Genomic DNA, 19,104 nt, shown 5'->3' with positions numbered 1-19,104 from the left:
TCCAAGTTGAATTCATGGCTAAGAAATTGTTAAAAATCCACTCAATATTTAGATAACAAGTACTCAGATGTTTACTATAAACCTCTGTTAAGGACTGAACTAGTACAGCAGCCCTGCCCAGCAGGAACATGTTGGATGTTTACACAAAAACAAAATATAACTGTCCTGTCTTTCCACCACATGTCCTCCCTTGCTGAATGACTGTTATTCCACTGATATTGCCAGTAGCGCTGCAGCACACATGAGCCAAAGCTGGAATCCCCTGGTGGCCTGTCTGGACTGGATCCCCGTTGAGGTTGCACCACGTTGCCACTGCTACAGCAAACATTACACCCTGCTACAAAGTCTTACACATGTGTGGGATTTATCATGTTTGTGAACGAGCAGGAAGGCGGTTTAATCTGGTGTTAGCTGCCCACTTAAGCAGTCTTTATTCATGCAGCTAAATTGGTTGAAAGTATACAGAAAAAAAACCATTTTAACTGGGGATAATTTCATTTAAAAAAGAAAAAGAATGAAGCAATTTCTTTGGCAAAGGAATTTAACTTAATTTTATTAAAATACTGAATAAACAACTCTCTCACCAAGTTCACAATAAAACGTTTAACCTCCTGAAAGAGACATGATAAACAAATACAAATTAGTTTCCAAATTATTTTAAATATTTAAGACAACCGCCAAATGTCCAGCTCCTGGTAAAGAACCCACAGTGAGGATAGATGAGAATGTGTGGAAATCAGCAGAGCAGTTTACTCTGAGCGATGGAGCCGATGTGAGCAGACTGTTGGAAAACAACGCTTTTGCTAACATGTGCAAATTCAGTTTTTCCATCACCACTCATGCTCGCTGTCTGACAGACAATAATTCCTCCAAACCCAAAGAATAAAGACAAAAGATCAACAATAACAAAAAGATTTCCCGTATCTACTCCATTATCATTTAAGACAATGCAAAAATAAACTACTACTGTGCAACTAAATGGACTACATCCAACAGTTCTGTTTGTGATGAGAAGAGGAGGTGAATTGTGCGGGATCATAGTCCAGGCATTGTTTCCTCATAAGGCATTTTAAGCTTCAAAGGTCCTCTTCATCAGAAACCAGGACGGCCATGTAGAAGGGTGTGCTTCACATCGCAGAGTCAAGAGAAAAATACACAATCTGTTTTTCTTTTGAGCTTCCTTCAGTCTCCATTTATCATTGTCTTAGGTAGGTGTGCGTGCATGTATTTACAAAACAAAAGCATCTAACATTGCCAGGCGCATTGGCAACATGAGGCCTTTGCAAACTTCTTAATAAGTGCAGCGTTAAGCAAGAAAGCCCCTCGAGGGATCTCCTGCAGGCCTGAAATCTGTAATCACTGACTACCATTTAATTTTCTGATCATCTTCCTTCTCTCTTTGTCTCTTTACCTTTTTGATCAGAGGGGTTTTATGATTGCAAGCACATTTCTAGGTCCATATATTGGCATCGGTTTGTAGAGATTTTAGCCGTTTTTGGATATTTCAAAGAGGAGGAGAGGAAGGGCAGTGCAGTCCGAGCGTCTAGAAAACAGGCAGTCTGGTGGAGGTCAGAGTGCAGGCGTTAATGTCCTCAGTGTGAGAGGCTCTGTGCAGAGACGGTTCTGAGGCACTGCGGTTTATCTTCGGGAGGGCATGCTGAAGAAGCTCAATGGAGGACAAGATCTTAAAAAAAAAAAAAAAAAAAGAAAAAGAAAAAGAAAGCATTAGATACAGAAATTGCATGTTCCCTGGTGACTAGTCATTCAGAGAGTGGCTCACCTGCGGGAAAAGCGGCCTCTCATCCTTGGACTTTTTGATGCAGTCGGCTACCAACCTTTTCATGGCTTTGGGGCAGTTCTTGTAGAGTTTACTGAGGTCTGGAGACAAATAGCCTCTTCCAACCATGAAAATTATCTGTGAGGATGGAAAGAGACGGATGAAGAAACTAAGGAAACACTGATCACGTCTGACCTACCATCATAAAATTTGTTTATGTTGTTTCTTATTATGTTTACCTATAAGATTCTCTCCAAAACCTATTTTTGCCATTTATAAAAGGGGACTGTATTATATATTTTATACAAGTGCCAACCAATAAACCAGTATATAATGCGGAGAAATGTGCTGCTACAAATGTTAAATGTCTCTGCCATTGTAATCACAATTATCCTGATTGATATAAAGATTATTAAACATGATTGTGCACTGCTTTTACATCTGAATCCCATGCATCATTTTCCAACTTAGGCTGGCCACGCACTAGACAGTTTTCAAATAGACCACAGACATAAGGACAAATACAAACAGTTTTTCATCTTATAATCCTCTGAGCTAGATGACTCAGCCAGACTGTCAGACCACACACCTGCGAACTTGTCAACGATCACACGTGACTACAGAAGAAAAACAAACATGGCTGTCTATCGATACCAGAGATGGAACCGTAATATTAATTAATTAATTAATTAAATTTTTGAGATTGTGGAGGCTCCGGTGACTTAAATCTGACATCTGAAAACATTTTGGTTTCCTGATGTCAAGAAATGAGATAGGAGAAAAGGTGATGGACAAACCAGACTGTGGTGGCACACTTGATGGAGAACACAAGTGATACAAGGAGCCACTTGGCAAAATCATTATCCAGAAAAGATTCGAAAAAATGCGAGGAGCAGAATCTGGCCAGGAAGCATTCACAATCCCACTTTGCCACAACAGCCTGAGGGCTCTACAGATCACAAGGTGTATCAGTGAATGAAGACCTACAGCTATTTTCAGTGGTAGACAGTTTATATTTTTAAGTCTAATGCACACCTGCAGCACTAACATATAGTAATATTTAAAGTGGTGTCTGGTGTTTGAGCCTCAAACACTCAACACTTCCTACAACATTAACACTTGAGCAATAAATGGAAACAAATCAGTGAAATAAAAACACATTTGTACAAATACAAAATAAAAACAGAAGAAGCACAAAACAATATGAGGACTATCTTGTTTTCATGATTGTGGGAAGCCAAATTTGTAATTGAAAATTAAAATTGATTAATTGCCTGGCACTTTACCACCACCCAGGGCTTGCAACTGGATGCACTTGAAAATCCCATTCTCTGTGTATTCCAAGTGGGCAGCCACTTCACTGCGCAAAGCATGCTGGGGTATTCAAAGATGTGGGCCACTTTTGTAACATCTTTTGCTCCTCATCAGGTCATAATCCAGCACTGAAAAAGGTAAATAAATCCAATAGAGTGCTGGTTTAGCAGAGGTGGTAGCATTACTCAAGGCAAATTGTGGGTCAGTGCCTCAAAACCATCAACATTCATGTATGCAGAGAGCTCAGCTACTATACGATTAGCCAGCAGGATTGCTAACTCAACACTGGCAAAGAGATGGCACTAGAAAGAGCTACACAGCTGCACAGAAACAGCACATTGCAGACATGCTGAATGTTAAACAGACAATCTATCTTGTCGAGTTTATGGCAAGAGTTGCGCAAGGGATCCAAGTTATAGCCAAAGAGACAACCGATCACTACTGAGGAATCTTCTGACGAGTTGAAGGTGACCCATGTCGAGAGTGTTGAAGTTACTGTGAAGGCATGATGCTGCAGAGAAAAACACACAGTACTCTATGTGCTGCAGGGTCAGCTCAGTACAAAGTCACTCTAAAGGATCAAGGACAGTTGAGGAACAATAGTGGATCAAACTTATGGGAACACTTTGTTCAGCAGCACCATCCAAAACCGAACACAGACAGTGGACTGAACTGGAGAAGGAGCCAGGGCACGATCTAGACCACGTCTTTTGGCCTGTGGGTGGATGAAAAACCACAGACTCGCATACAGTATACGCACTCTCATGCACCCCTTTTCTCATACATGAACAGGGTTGTGTTACGGGGTCTAAAATTAGGCCTGTGGCTCCAGGGTGCCCGCCTCTGCTCCATGCTGGGCCTAAGGCCAGCTCCACAACCCCCTTAAAACAGAAACCCTGTGTCTTTCCAACGGCCGAGGCCTTGCACCTTGACATCAGGTTCTAGACAAGGACTTCATGTCTTAAACTCTTTTTAACATAACCTGATCACAAGCCATGCAACACGAAGGATTCTGCATATTTGCCATTACAAGTACACTCCTGAGTAGTTTTACAAATTTAAGGACAGACTGCAGTTTCTTTGTTTACACATGCATCACCATGGGAGACTTTCCTAGTTGGAAAGAGAAGGGGGGGGTGTCTCAGGAGCAGGGCATGATATTAAAAGGACAATACAGACATCAGGGGTGGAGCAACAGAGTCAGACACTAACATGACAGATTTTGCCTTTTTATCAAAGCTGCATGTAACTGGGTTTACCAACAGTATCAAAGAATAAACTGGCAAGAAGTAAAGAGTATAAAAATGCTTCGTTACACGTGCAATAATGTAAACCTTAACACCTGGGCTAACCCATGCTTCTTGAAACTCATCCCAAAAGTAGTAGTTAATCACAATTAATTGCATCCTTTAAATGGCATTTAAGAATTCCACTATTTTGCATTCACAACGGGTTTTGTGTCATTTTGGATTTCTCCACTGTCTTAAAACTAATGGTTACTGACTTACTGTGTGGCTATAGACCTGATTTTTATAGGTAGATCCAAAAAAATTTGACATGAACTTCACCACAGCAAAAAAGGAAAATGTTTGATAACACATTGTTGAAAGGGATGATAAATAATGTGATTAATCTTGACAGCCTTAATGAAAAAGTGTGAAGCTAAAACTTGCAGTCTGAACTTCACATGACATTGGCTTCATTAATGCTTCCTATATGAGAGTGGCAGTCAGACATGAACAGTTTGCAGCCAGACTATCTTGTCCTACATGAGGTGTTTTTCCGCGGCACTGCTGGCACCTTACATACAATAACCATGCATAAAAGATGAGGCATTACCTGATCTCTGTTTGCTGTATGAGAGTATGGGAGCTCTCCCGTCAGGAGCTCAAAGAGAACTATTCCATAGGAATAGACATCTGACTGGAAGCTGTACGGATTGTTATCCTGCATCCGGATAACCTCAGGAGCCTGTGGAGACACAAGTGAGTAAGAAAAGGGATGACTTTTACCATTATATTTTATTCAAATTTATTGTGAAGCATTGCTTTAATATAGATGTTGTCATGCTTCAATGTAGTCAGAGCTGGGGTACCGACCATCCAGAGAATGGATCCAGATGGCTGCTCCACCTGATGGGAACCACTCCATCTGGACTTCACCGTAGCGAGACCGAAGTCCCCAATTTTCACTGTTAGCCCTTCATGCAAGAAGATGTCTGCAGTGCTGTCAAGGAATCATAGCTTAAAAGCAAAAAGGAGACAGAGCTGACCAGTATGAGATGGTGTACTGTATTAACTACTGCATCTGTCTTCCACAGAAAGCTCACAGCGGAAATCTTAAAAAAGAGGATACTGTTTGACTTCATGTCACGATGAATGATGTTCTTTGCGTGCAGATAGCTAAAAATAAAAGGAGAAATTAAATTTCAGTTTTATTAAATCACATTTTTATATATACAGTGCTTAACAAATTTATTAGACCACCCTACCCTAACAAAAGCAAGGTTTGTGCCACAGCTGCCCTAAATTAACTGCATTAGTAATTACCAAAATCATTTTTTATTTTTCTGCAATGGTTAATAAACCAATATGTAGAAGCTCTTAAACCAAAATGATATTTTCAATGCTAAAATATAATTATTATTGTTATCCATGAATTTTCAAATTTACTGATTTACAAAAAAACTGAAAAAATAGTAAAGCACATTAATATTTCTTGATTAATATGTCAAATTATAGTTATCTACTTGCATTCCTGAAGAGAAAAATTTGTTTTAGAGGTTGATTGTTATGCTTGATTAATTTCTGACTTCTCAGAGAAGCCCAGTGAGCCGGCTCAAATTTGGGTAAATTCAGTTTCAAATCCCTCATTCCAGTTCAAAATGGTAAAATGGTGAGAGCTCACTGAAAATGAAAAAGTCAGCATTAAAGCACTTCATGATGCTGGATGGTCTCTGAGACAAACATGACAGGTGGTCTAATAAATTTGTTAAGCACCGTTATGTGTATTCTTTGTAGTTCAGAACCTACTCCATGCCCTGCGCTGTCTGCCTGGCAATGTCTATGAGCTGGATGATCTTAAAGTTGGTTTCCAAGACGTGAATGTGTTTGTAGAGGCTGCTGCCCTCACACCACTGGGTCACAATGGCCAGGTTGTCTTTTGTCATGTAGCCCATGAACAACAGGATGTTGACGTGTCGTGTTTTCCTGTGACCAGAGGCATGAGGAAGAGGAAATGACCAAAACAAAGATAAGACACAAATGTGCAATGAAGATGATTCACCAAAAAAAACCCCACTGCATTTAGCAACAGCCAAACACAGCTGCTGACTAAAAAAAAACCCCACTGCACTCATGTCGCTCATTACCTCAGGACTGCAACTTCATTCCTGAATGCCTGCAGCTGCTCTGGTGTGGGGTCGGTCACCTTTAAAATCTTCACTGCTACATCACCTGCAATGCACAAACACAGATCGTCTTGTGAAATCCACACTCGGCTCACGTTAGAAGCAAAGCATGCACACAGGTCATTTCATAAGCATTTTATAAGTCAGGGCTCCAGAATAACTTTTTTTTACTAGGAGTACAGTGGCCCCTAACTATAAATCTTTAGGGCGCAAGCAGAAAATTTAGGGGCGCACACTGTAAATCGACTTGCGAAATAAATATTCACGTTTACCCTTATTTTCACTGTATTACTGATAAATACACATTTTGTTTCCGACTGGCATTGTGTTTGCTCGTGTTTTAATTGTGCAGTGCCAGTATTATCAGCAGAATTTCGTGTTCCCCGCATGTTGTGGGTATTAGGGCTACAGTTATCAAGTCTTTTTGTAATCGAGTACTCTATCAATTCTTCTGACGATTAAGCAAGTACTCTAATAATAAATACTGCATTTTTTTAAATCAGTCCCTTTTGCTTTTTTTTTCAAGAGAAATAGTACAAGACAAATGAAAAAATATATTGGTTCCCTTAAATGGACTACTTGTATGTAAATTATAGGTATTAAAAGGTTATCCAAACAAAATATCTAAAGTAGTTCTGGTGGCAATTTATATTTATTAAAGTTGAAAGGGAAGGAAGTTAAATAATTCCATTAGATTATACCATAATTGAGGTGTAGGGATCCTCTCCCAGGAAATTCTGGCTGCCAATTCTTTTATGTCTTATATTGTAGTTTACTTTTATTTTTCACTTTGTCATTAAGGTAAAGAGACACTTAACTATTTTAACTTGGTCTACTTCAAGCATTAGTGTAATATTTCATGTCCTAGCAAGAAATAAATCTCCATTATCCACAAAATGGTATGATGATTTCTGGAAGCTGGACTTTAACATTCCAGAAATTTGATTAATTTCTTAAATGGTGTTCACTTTTAATTTTTGCAACCACATTTTTGCTTGATCCACTGTGACTTTTTAACACCATATCTGGACCTGGGAACAGGTTTTAGGGTGAAGCTACATCTGTGATCTGTTGAATCCTGACTGTATGATGGTGAACTCTGACCTCTTCGCTCTCTCTGTCTCAGTCACTGTTAGTAGCAATAATGTTTCTATTTAACCAGCATCTAATCATCAAAATGTAGTCTTATGAAATGCTTCGGGCTGCCAAAGGATTTTGAAAAAAATACGCTGAAACAAAGATGTGCGGGCCCTGAATTTTAAATCATTAATCAAATGCATGATGTGCGCACGCAGAAGAGAAAGAGAGAGAGAGAGAGAGAGAGAGAGAGAGAGAGAGAGAGGGAGAAAGCACCTGAGCAAGGCTTGAATAACGACGCGTCTCTTCAGTTTATAAAATCCCCTGAAGTCTGCAGACATAAACTGACAGCTAACTCGTATGAGCGCGTGGTGCAGGCTGCTCGTAATCTCGGCGTTCTGCACACTTTAACCCGTTAAAGGCTCTTCAAGCTCCGTAGGAAACTGTTTTTCTTTATTTAAACATTTTTTATGATAAAATATCGCTACTGCGTTAGCATAGTGCCACATCTGCCATTATTTTACAGCCAGTGAATGTGTAAAAACGTTGCAGGACGAGTGTCTGTCAACATGAATGCATCGTCTTCTTTCTCCTCACTCACGATTTTCACACAGCCAATGTTTACTGCATGTTATGTTATAATAACAGTAAAAACAAATACATTGTGCCACACAAATAACCATCAGTGTGAAACACAGCACGCCATGCACCACAGCCCGATGTCAAGCTTATAACACAGCATATATGATACATGACAGATTTAAGCGAAACCTCGAGGCAGATAATATGCCTTCTTTTTTGGATTTATTTTCGGTTGGCAAACCAGCTCATTTGTGCATTATTGCCAACAACTAGGCTGAAGTGTGGAGCAGAGGTTGGGCGGCAACAACGATATTTAATAATAATTTCAAAAATCAACAAATTTACTGGTTGCTCATGCGTGAGTAGATGAAAAATGTACTTTTACTGTCTCAAATTTTAGGGGCAAAATGCGACCATTTAGGGGCAGTCTGGAGCCCTGTAAGTCTTTAATGTAAATGTAAGTGAAAGTGCTAAACGTTACACCCATCACAAACACATTCCTACCATGCCATTTCCCTTTGTATACAGTTCCAAAAGAGCCTGAACCAATGCGGGAGTGTAGATACACCTCGCTGGCCTCGATCTCCCAGTAATAGCTGGAGTCCCTCTTGTCTCGAGGCCTCTATATGAAATCAAAAAAGTACAACTCATGTAAGATATGTGTGCAAGTAATAAATGTTAAGATGTGCAAATTTGTGTCCTGTTTTAGTCATTATGCATGCTAACCATGTTACACATTAAATCAGTAAGTTTTTATGGTCCATGCATTGTTCAGTTTTTTGCACAGTAAACAAAAACAAATACTAGCTCAACTGACATTATCAGGAGCTCTTTTTTTTTAAGGGGTTTTTGTGACTGTTCACTTTTTGTTTTTTTAGTATACATATAAAAACTGTAATTTAGTACAACAAAATATAGATGCAAGAAAAGACATAAAACGTACAATCTTATTTTTCTCCTGAGTGTTGAAGGATGTGGCCCTCTCACGCTGGGCTGGAGCAGGGGCTTTGGACTGGGTCTGGGACCAACCAGTAGGGCTCTGGTTGGGGGAACTGCCCGCTGAAAAGAAAAAGAGAGAAAATGATAAAGCTGATCAGGTTTTAAAGATTAATCTAAAATCATTTACCATAGACTGCACATACAGAATGTGATGTAGATCAGTAATTCCCAATCTTTATTCCTTTGAGACTTCCTACTTGTATCTAAGAAAATTTGTTTTAAAAAATTACACAACTTTGATTATTTCTATTGTTGGAATCCAAACAAAATAGCCCTAAACACAAAGCTAGTCTTTAAGCAGAAGGGAACAGATAAGACCACCTTCTATCATTTTGAAAGGGAACTACTTTCTGAATTTTTGCTTGATGTAAATTGTTGTATTTTAAATTTCATAATGCTTAAGTACTGTAAATGCTTGACAAGTTGGGACTGCAGACAGGACAGGTTATCGTCATAGCAATGCAGCTGTAACATGTACAAAATGTGGTTTTATCATTGTCTTACTGAAAAAAAAACGCAAGGCGCTCTCTGAAAAAGATGTGCAAATGTGCAGATTACCCAAGTCATGTGCACTTTTGCAACCTTTATACCATCATGGATGCTGGCTTTAGACTGAGCACTGACATCAGGCTCACCAGTTCCTCTCTGCTGTGATGAAAATAAATCTCCATTTTGGAGTAAGAAAGGGGTGACTAGGCAGTCATTTACAAATGATATTCTGATTCTTAACACAGCTACTACATAAATTCCCCAACTAAGAGGGAATTTATTCTTCTGAAAGTGAAGGACAGAGGTGCGACGAAGCATTTAAGTAATAAACATCATGGCAAAATAACAAAGAGAGGGGACTTACCCGAATCATGACCACGCAATGCATCCTGCAAAGACAAGAAAAAAAAGAGAAAGACAAAGATCTGTCAGCAGGTTTAAACCACATGCTGCGCTGTCACTCATGGTCTGACTTCAGCATGAAAGATGTGAATGCAGATAGCCTGTTTGCAATGCATGCCATTCAGACTGCACACAAACACTCTGCTTTCTAACCTTTTCTGGACTCTCAGGTGAGGCCTCAACAAAAGACTGGGGGAAGTGCACAATACCTACTTTCCTCTTCAGCCAGAATCTATGGCACCATGAGCTGGGGAAGGTATTCAGGCAGTCTAGCTACTCCCCCAGCAGGGTGCAATACAAGAGGCCAGTGAGGACAGGGGGGGAAAAGGACACAGTAAAGGAAAATGAGGAAGAACAATAACAAGATTGATGCCCAGGTTTGTACCTGGACAGAATATAGGAAAAATGTGCTAGAGAGCGTGCATAACCCGTGAGCTGATTATGCAAGAACATTGGCAGTAAAAAGCAGAAACTAGTAGAGAACAGGGGAAGTTAAGTTGCACATTTAAAAAGGGCTAAAATAAGATGCCATCAGGGAAATTACACCACACAGGCTCAACCCTGTCCAGGTAGATTACTTAGCGCAGAGATAGATAAGAGGTGGAGACAGTTGAAATGCCTGAGATTTACATAGGAGGAGAAGATCACTGTCAGTCAGGGGATATTTCTGGAGTGGCTCAACCCTACAGGAGTACCCAAGGGGGCCCACGTGGTGTGTAGTTACCTCAATCATGCTGCTGTCTACAGGCAGGGTGGTGCTAACCATGTGGACGTTGGGAGTGGAGGTGGAGCGCTGCCTCTGGGAGAGACCACCGCCTGTGGGTGGGTAGGGTGTGGTGTAGTTGAAGGCGTGAGGGGTGGAATATCGGTGGGCTGAGCTGAAAAGGTGCAAATGGATCAGTTATTAGGATGGAGCTGCTGTTGTGTGTCTGCAGTGGCAGGTGTTTCTGCTTGAAAGTGGCACCTAAAAAAAGCTGACATTGAGTTTTCTGACTTCTTTTAAAGCTCCTGTGTGGAACTTTCTGTTTGTGTCAATTTTGGCCCCTCTAGTGGACAAAGAAGTGCTTATCCCTCTGCATTTCACATGTAAAAGTAGAGGGGGTTTAATAGAAAAACTGAACCCTGCTTTCTTTTAATAGCCAAATGCATCTCTCGATTACAGTCTATGCCATGGAAAATGGGGGAAAAATGTGTTCGAGCATGCTGTACACTTTGACACCTGCCTACATGGTTTCAGGCATTTAAAATATTAACAAAGAAATAGGCAGTATTCATGCTCATTGTTTCTCCTGCCTTTAAGTGTTTAAAGAGCTGTTCATATTAATTTCAGTCTGTTTCATTAATGGCTTAAACTCATCACAGGAGCTTTAAATTGGGCTGTTTTAGGTAACATTTTCTTACTTCTGTACCTCTGTTTTTGTTGTAGCATCAACAGTATGATACCATGCATGCAAAATCTACGTGAAGCATGCTTTTGGTTAAAATACTCAGACGAAACTGTGAAACAACACTGTCTGGGTTCATTTAATCAGGGCCCTCATTTTGTCCAGTCTTTAAATACCTTGAGGCTGTAGAGATATCATGCCCTTTATATTTTCCAGGATCACTATTAGCATAGATAAAGAACGAAAACTTAACAAGATAATCATGTGAATCTGCAAAAAAATGCAGGGACTTAAGATGTTTCCTTTTTAAAAACACAGGATCTTATTGTAACTTAAGATATAAAAACACACATGAAGAATAGTATTACCTAATGTCTATAAATAAAACTCTCAGCCTTTAATTGAACTGAAGGTCCTGGTACAGCTCCTATTACTCAACGGTTAACCTTACTGTTCTCAGGCTGCTGCTTTAAACGGGGACAGTGAAACCTCAGCTGAGTGACGTAGACAAACAGAGATTGTATTAAATCACAATTGTGCCAACGGGGTGCACTCGCTGGGAACAATACCCCTCCTGGCAAAACTAAACTTTGTTTCCAAAGAGTGTTTGAGATTGCTCTGCATGGAACAACTTAATACTTGGCCAGCACTAATTTGGCTGCCAAGTGATATTTAACCATTTTAAGGGCTGCTGAAAACAACAGGTTCTTTTCACGCCTTTCATTACATCAGCTCTTGGACTTGTAAGCCCCCATAAAGCCGGGGACGTAATTATAAATGGGATTTAATTAAGATTCTTTAAGAATTGGAACATTAATACAACTGTGCTGCAGTCAAACGTCACAAATGACTGGATGCACGACACTGGATTTATGTCGATATCCGATATTTACAAATTGATTCAATACAAGACCCATAGTGATTTTTCACACCTAAAACTTCAGTCTTTAAACACACAAAAATAAAAGTTTGCAGATGAAAAATGAATACATTTCAGTCCTTAAAACACACTTTAAAGAGTAAGGAATGATGATAAATACAGAAAAAGAATTTAGCTGATGTTGGTCTGTTGGTCCAGTCCAAAACTAAAACTTATTTATTGGTACAACCAATACTTACAGTTGACATAGGCATATTCTATAGGAAAAATACCAGCTGTAAATATCTGCAGAAATGTTGATATCTGCTAACACAATAATTCACTTTTTAAGCTAATATCATACTGATAATATCGCGTATCTCTGAAAATCAATAATCATGGCTGCCCTTAGGTTGGCCACACCCTAGACGATTTGCAAATCTTAAACAATTTTTTAAAACTGTGGGAGACCACGGACCTAGGGACAACTGAAAGGATTTTTCATCTTTTAATCCTCTGAGCGCACACACTAGACGGTTCAGCCAGACTGTGAGTCCCCTCAGACCACATGCCTGTCGACCTGCAAACGACCTCAAATGATCATGTGACTTCAGAAGAAAAACAAATATGGATGTCTATCGATACCCTCAGCTTGTCCCTCCACAATAAGGTGTCCTGACGTGCACTACAGTTGCAAGAAAAACATTCAAAAATGAAATAATCAGGATGAATTCATGGCCAGAATGATGGCAAAGCTGTGTTTGTGTTTGTGTTTGTGAGCGGTGAAAGCACGCCCATAACACCCAACTGGTGATGCTACCCAGTATGTTCCCTCTTATTGGTTGGTATTACATCTGAGGCATTATGAACTAGAATTGTAAATATCAAACATGTTTGGTATTTACGCTTTGAGGTCTGGAAGGCTACGACGCAATTTTAGGCAGTAAAATAATTGTGTTGACACCACACACGTCAGGATTATTCAGACAAATAATTGTTTGCAGTGAGCGTCCAATTGTGATTCATCCCCACAATCGTAGGGGGAGGCAAATCTGGCTTCAAATTGGGCTTAAAATCCTGTAATGTGTGGCCAGCCTTAGCCTGTAGATGGATCTCTGCTCTCAATTACAACATAGTTAACAGACACCTCAATTCTAGTACTCAATCATCGACAGAGACTTGAAAAAAAGATTCAATGTTCTCTCTGCTGCTCTGAACTATATGTACCAATTACTCATCAACAGGCTTTGGTGTGTAAAGATAAAACAGCCGGACTGCATTAAAAACTGGAGAACAATATCTTCACACGTCATACACTGGCTTCTGTCAGCGGTAATCTGACAAAGTATGCCTTGCATTAATTGCGCAGAGGATTGTGTTGTAATCTTTTGATCATCAGGTTGGAGCAAAGGTATGCAGAAGAGTCATCTTCATAATTACACAAGAGTATAAATAATGCTGGATTTAAAATACATTAAAGATCAGCTATTCAAATTTAATGGAAAAATTAAAAGAACTGGACATAATTCAATGTGAGTATAAATTTAAGTTGTGTATTTAAAACTACATATAGAAAAAGCAGTGATTTAATTCTGGGGCAGTTGATAAGGTCTTTTTCCTACACCCTCCAGTAATAACCATCTTAACACCTGAGGAAAAAAAAGCATGTTTGATAGACACATTTTTTGTTTGTGTATGTATGTGTATGATCTACTTTTGCACCTGAAAATGCAGAAAAATGCTGCATTACCTGGGAAATCGTGTTAAGGACTCTCTCATTCGCCTGGACGTCAGCGGGGGCAGTGATGGGCCGGAGCTCTCACCAGGTGTTGGACACAGCCTGAAGTTACAAGGAAACAAATAGTGACTCTCTTCTAATATACAGAGGATAGGACTGTGTTTGTGCTTAATTTAATTACAGATAACTGCATAAGGTAAAACATCTCTTAGTGAGCACTGCTTGCATGCAAAACTACTAAAACAAGCCTTTATTGTCAGCGTAAGGTAGTAAAACCATGTGGATAAGCTTGAACCAAATTAGGAGATCAGATGATAACTACTTTATCTATGTTTTTAGGGTTTAAGACCTGAACTGAAATAAATCAATACCACTTTTTATAAAGTAAACTGTCAAAAAAGAGAGGCAAGAGATTTCTCTGTACACCAGACCAGAACTTCATTTTCTGATTTTAAGAACTGTTTATGAAATGTCAAATGGTATAGGGCAAAATAAATTTTTTAGGTCATAAACACCCAAATTTGATGATTTCTGGCACATTTCCTGCCATTATTCTATCAATATACAGTATATTTATCATAATACATTTTGGTGCTGAGCCAATTCTAAACAGTGTAACTATTAAAATGCAGAACAACACTTTTTTGTCTCGTGTCTTGTGAAAATAAGGGTGGGCTGCAAGTAATTTTTTAAACCAAGATGTTAAAGCACTGAAATAGTGTTTCACACAACAGCACAGTTTATTAAATCACAGTGAGTCAGACAAAATTAGATAGGGGTCTGTGGTCCTACTCTAAGAAATTTGGATCATCCAACCTGAATTATGGAGAAAATTTATGCTACAGTTTGTGGACGAAAGTGACTAAAATGGTGTAAGATTGGCTAGAAAACAAAGACTGGGAAAGGCATGTCTTACTCCAGGTGCCTGCCGAAAATTTAAGACCTCTCAATTTCAAATGTGCAACCTAAGACTACTTAAGACTTCTCAAGGATCTGCAGGCATCCTGGTTTTTAATGAACATCAAAGACAAATCAGGTGTGACTAAATTAAAACTTTGATGTAAATAAAGCTTTTAGAAAGAGACTGGGTTTAATACAAAAAATAAATTTGTCTGTTAGATTTATTACTTTTGGTTTAATTTTCAAAAACCACTTTCACAGAAAATGCTGGCATTGTGTCCGTATGCCAGTGTAAAGCCACTTACAGAAGTTGACGGATATTGCTCCAGTCCACGCACATCGTGGGAACTTTGGTGCTACAATGCTCGTGGAATTTGTAGCCACACGTTTGGCAACGGAAACCGTTCAAAAGAAACTTCTGGCAAATATCACAGAATGCTAGTTTCAGATATGTTTTCCGGACCTGAAAGGACAGAATAATATTTCTTAATTAAGCAGGAAAACCCTGTGATGACCTGTGTGTGAGGAGAGATGCGTAATGGTACTCACAAAGTTATGGGTTGTCAAAGGAACATGATCTAAAACCTCCACCAGCAGCTCTTCACCAATAAGTGAGGCGGAGTCAGTGTTCCAGTCCATCCGGAGCTTTTTACTATGAAAGAAAATTTGTGAAAAATCTTTAGGATTCTGAAACAAAAGACGGATAACTGAAGGGGTTTTTAAAATTGTCCTCACATGCAAACAACCAGAGCTCACCTCCTCTGTCCTGGATGCAGCCTAAAGACAGCACAGCACTGCGGCTGCAGACCTCTAACCTTTAATGCTTTAATCAGGCAGCTGTACAGAGTCATACCTGGCCGCACATTTACCTGAGGGAAATAAAAACAATATTGATGCCATTCTTGCTTGCAGACTTTGTGTAAATAAAGATTTTTTTTTATTCTTATAGAAAATGAGTCATCATCTCCCTGTGAGAGGTCCACTCACCACAGTGCGCTGTTGGTTTGGGAGGTAGACACGGATAGTGCTGCTAGCCTTGGAATCTGGTATCTTGCTGTCGTCTGAGGAGCGACGCTGGCAGGGAAAGCCCTGGACCATGGTTGGGGAGAGGCATGGGCCCTCAAACGCAGAATCCTTCATACCGAAGCCGTTGCTCAAAGTCTTCCACGCTCCCTGGAGGTGCTCCATTAGTAAAGCCAAGTACTCACAGTAGTCTGAAAAGAAAACAGAAAAAACACATGCAAAGATGATATTTGTAGTCCAAATCAACAATGGAGTTATAACACTCTGCCATACTGCCTAAAAGTACACTTTTATTCTTTGGTTTTGGCTCTTACAATTAGTCTAAAGACTGTTCTTTATCTCCTGTTGTTTTTATATTGATGTTTACTTTTGTAGTAATGTTTGATAGGTCAATTTTATTTGTTTTTAAATGTGCCTGTGAAGTAAATTGGAATAGAATCAATCGTACTGGTTTTCCGTCTTCTTTGTAGAAGTATTGGGTGTCTAATCATCAATTATAAAACCTGAAATCTAGCATTGGAGTGAATGTAAGTCAGTTTTCGTTGCTAACACAGAAAGAAGCAAAACAAACAGATTTAAGTGAATGTGTCATTAACTTGTTCAATGTAATCCCCAAACGTAATCAAGTGAAGCAAAACCCTCCTGGGTGATTAGGGCCACATTGGGGTTATGTCAGTACACTAGATCAGACCCTTTCTGAGGTGTGCCACAGAGAGAAATAACTACTTATGTTTTCTGACCTGTTATTTGCCATATGTGATTAAAAAACTCTGTTCCCCTGCTAAAGTAATAGTTGTATGAATACCACATTTTTTAATTAAATATAGCAGCTTTCCTTTCCTTTTGATTTGAGAGAGTGGCAAAGCAATGTAGACACACTAATCCACTCAGACCAGGAGAATCTCAGGCCACCACAAAGGTCACCTGTGTTATTTACAGTGTGTGCTTCCAATAGACCTTTTCTTCTGCACGGCCAGACAGGAGAGACAACTTAACATCTTGTAATATGCAGTAGATGTTAAATATGCCACATAATACGATAGGAAACTTGTCAATAATTTTAAAAATATATAAAACATATTTGTTTCTTGAAAGGAACATTTTAAACTATAAAGCCACTATCCAAACACTCCTTTTTCTAGGTCCTTTTCAGTGCAAACTGCAAGCTGGCTGTCCTTTTTTTGCATGTGTATACTTTCACCCAGCTACACTGCTCATTATCTCTGTATGGACTTGTTAACAGAGAGGAGATGATTTACAGCAGTTAGTGGTTAGCTGTCAGTCACAGCACACATAACTGGTATGTCAGTGGCACAGAAAAGAAAAGCAGGATCTCAGATGTTTGTAGGCAATCAGCCCTTCTCACCACGCTGGAGGGACTGTGTTCAAAACAAGTGCTATGATGCATCCATAAAAGGGTATCAACAAAAAGTTTGTAAAGCCCAGAAAACTTAGTCTTTTTAGACTCGTTCTTTTCCACATAACAGGTCAGTCTGCATAACTTAAGACAATCAGCGTCACAAGCTTGCCATGCGTGCATGCATTCCTTTTGTTACTTGACTGAAATCCTCAAAGTCGCCAATGTAGGTGAGATCAATGTCAGCAGCAGGTTAGCATATTTAAGGAGAGATTGGGTTACCAAACTTACTTTAAAACGCCTTCAATAGAGTTCCAATTAAGTCAGACGAAACAGTGTAAAATAAGCCTACAACTAAAATGAGTGCATTGTTTGCACGACTTATAAAGCCACTGGTAGCTACGTGGTTTTTTAAAAGGCCTCGTAGATCCAGTTATTACTGTGAAATTGCCCGTAGGCCCTCAGAGGCGAACTAACTATATCGTTTAACTTCGCTGCACAGCTAAATACACCGTCCATTCAAATGTAACTTGTTCAAACATACGCATGGTTTGGTCGTGTATCGTAAAGAGAAGCTGTTTAACAGTTGTAGTTTGCAGTTAAGACACAATTCAAAGAGTAGCAATGCTAGGAGCCAGTAGCTTGTGTATGCTTACCAAGAGAAGTTAGAAAAGTTGTGCTCCGCCATAACTTCAGGAAAAAGTGGCGTCGGTGACATCATCATATTTGCAACGCATTCAAAGAAAAGGGAAAAAGTTGGGAAGGAGCATGAAACTGGCGAAAATGATTTTAATATTCGTTAAATGTAGCAGGGATACAAGCAGCGAAGGTTACAGGCGGGTCTTCTTTATGAGACACACTGATATAATACAGGAAAAGTTATTTCTCCAAGTGTCGGCAAGTAAAAGCGAAAAAATCCGTCGGAACCTCAAAGTGACACGACGAAGGAAACTCCTGAAGTCTCGTGAGGCGCTTACAAAGTGAAACACCCAGAAGTTTTTCGGTAATGCCTCGCGTTTCAATCAATATTTACGTTGTTGAGGCGAAGGTGAAAAGGTTTGAGTTGGTGTCGTGCGTCCGTCTGACGCCAGTGATTGAAACAGGACCTTGCAGTCATAACAAGAGTTGTAAGCATCACTAACACTGCGCTGCTATAGCACTAACTTGAGCCCTCCCACTTTGGTGAAACATTGTTTTTATAAAACCAAAATAATACATTTTGTCTAAATCTCCGAGCCTTTAGAGGTGATTATGTTTTTCACAATTGCACTTTTATGCTATAAGGAGAGCTAACATGGTAAAGGGGCATCTTGATTTATTGAGGATAATGCATATAAAAAATACAGATGCAATATTTATTCTTTTCAAAATGTTGCACTATTATTTGTAAAAAGCTACAAAAATCAGTTTACAGTCGGTTTGGTTTGGTGTGTGAGTCTATCACTAACTCGTAGTGCACCATCATCTGGAGATTTGGGGACAGTGCATTTCAAACTGCATGGAGCCTTCCTGTACATCACTTACTCTGCTGCTTCAACATGTTTTAAGAACAATCAGTAAAGATTCAACTTGCATGATATAGATAACAGTCAGGGAAAGAAGCTCCACTTGGTATTAAGAGATGAGGTATTATGGTTTGACGTATATGCATCAGTTTCAGGATTTTTTACGTATTAAAACATAAACAGAAGCTTTCATGACCTCCCAAAATACGCTTTATTTTCTTCCAAACTGGCTCAAACTCACAACAATTGTGAAACCGTACCTCCGCACTCACCATGTGGTCACCATCT

At 39.4% G+C, this 19,104-nt stretch overlaps 1 protein-coding gene across 5 annotated transcripts; it reads right to left on the bottom strand.

Annotated features, from left to right (window-relative positions):
• Positions 1-513: 513 nt before the first annotated feature.
• Positions 514-19,104, bottom strand: raf1a (Raf-1 proto-oncogene, serine/threonine kinase a). Of its 5 annotated transcripts, XM_041799144.1 has the most exons (18): positions 17,856-17,873; positions 15,919-16,145; positions 15,688-15,800; positions 15,481-15,583; positions 15,237-15,394; positions 14,044-14,133; positions 10,774-10,927; positions 10,203-10,322; positions 10,012-10,036; positions 9,103-9,218; positions 8,664-8,781; positions 6,462-6,546; positions 6,124-6,300; positions 5,447-5,493; positions 5,191-5,309; positions 4,931-5,062; positions 1,781-1,915; positions 514-1,684 (listed from the first exon to the last, which is right to left on the bottom strand). In XM_041799144.1, exons 1-18 carry the CDS (start codon positions 17,857-17,859, stop codon positions 1,544-1,546), a joined length of 2,064 nt encoding a protein of 687 aa, XP_041655078.1. In that variant the 5' UTR covers positions 17,860-17,873; the 3' UTR covers positions 514-1,543. The 5 variants fall into 5 exon arrangements, with proteins under 5 accessions (XP_041655078.1, XP_041655077.1, XP_041655075.1 ...); XM_041799143.1 differs by lacking the exons at positions 10,203-10,322; positions 17,856-17,873 and adding an exon at positions 19,089-19,104 and having other exon boundaries at positions 515-1,684; XM_041799141.1 differs by lacking the exons at positions 10,203-10,322; positions 17,856-17,873 and adding an exon at positions 17,968-18,435 and having other exon boundaries at positions 515-1,684.

Source organism: Cheilinus undulatus, linkage group 11 (genome assembly GCF_018320785.1).
Source record: "Cheilinus undulatus linkage group 11, ASM1832078v1, whole genome shotgun sequence".
Taxonomy (NCBI): domain Eukaryota; kingdom Metazoa; phylum Chordata; class Actinopteri; order Labriformes; family Labridae; genus Cheilinus; species Cheilinus undulatus.
Note: the sequence above shows the minus strand (reverse complement) of the source record. Positions and strands in the feature narration are given on the sequence as shown.

Coding starts and splice junctions, on each gene's coding strand:
- raf1a (XM_041799144.1), bottom strand. Junction 15,584..15,687: donor CTGCATCCAGGACAGAGGAG/GTGAGCTCTGGT, acceptor TTTCTTTCATAG/TAAAAAGCTCCGGATGGACT. Junction 15,395..15,480: donor CTTTGACAACCCATAACTTT/GTGAGTACCATT, acceptor CTGTCCTTTCAG/GTCCGGAAAACATATCTGAA.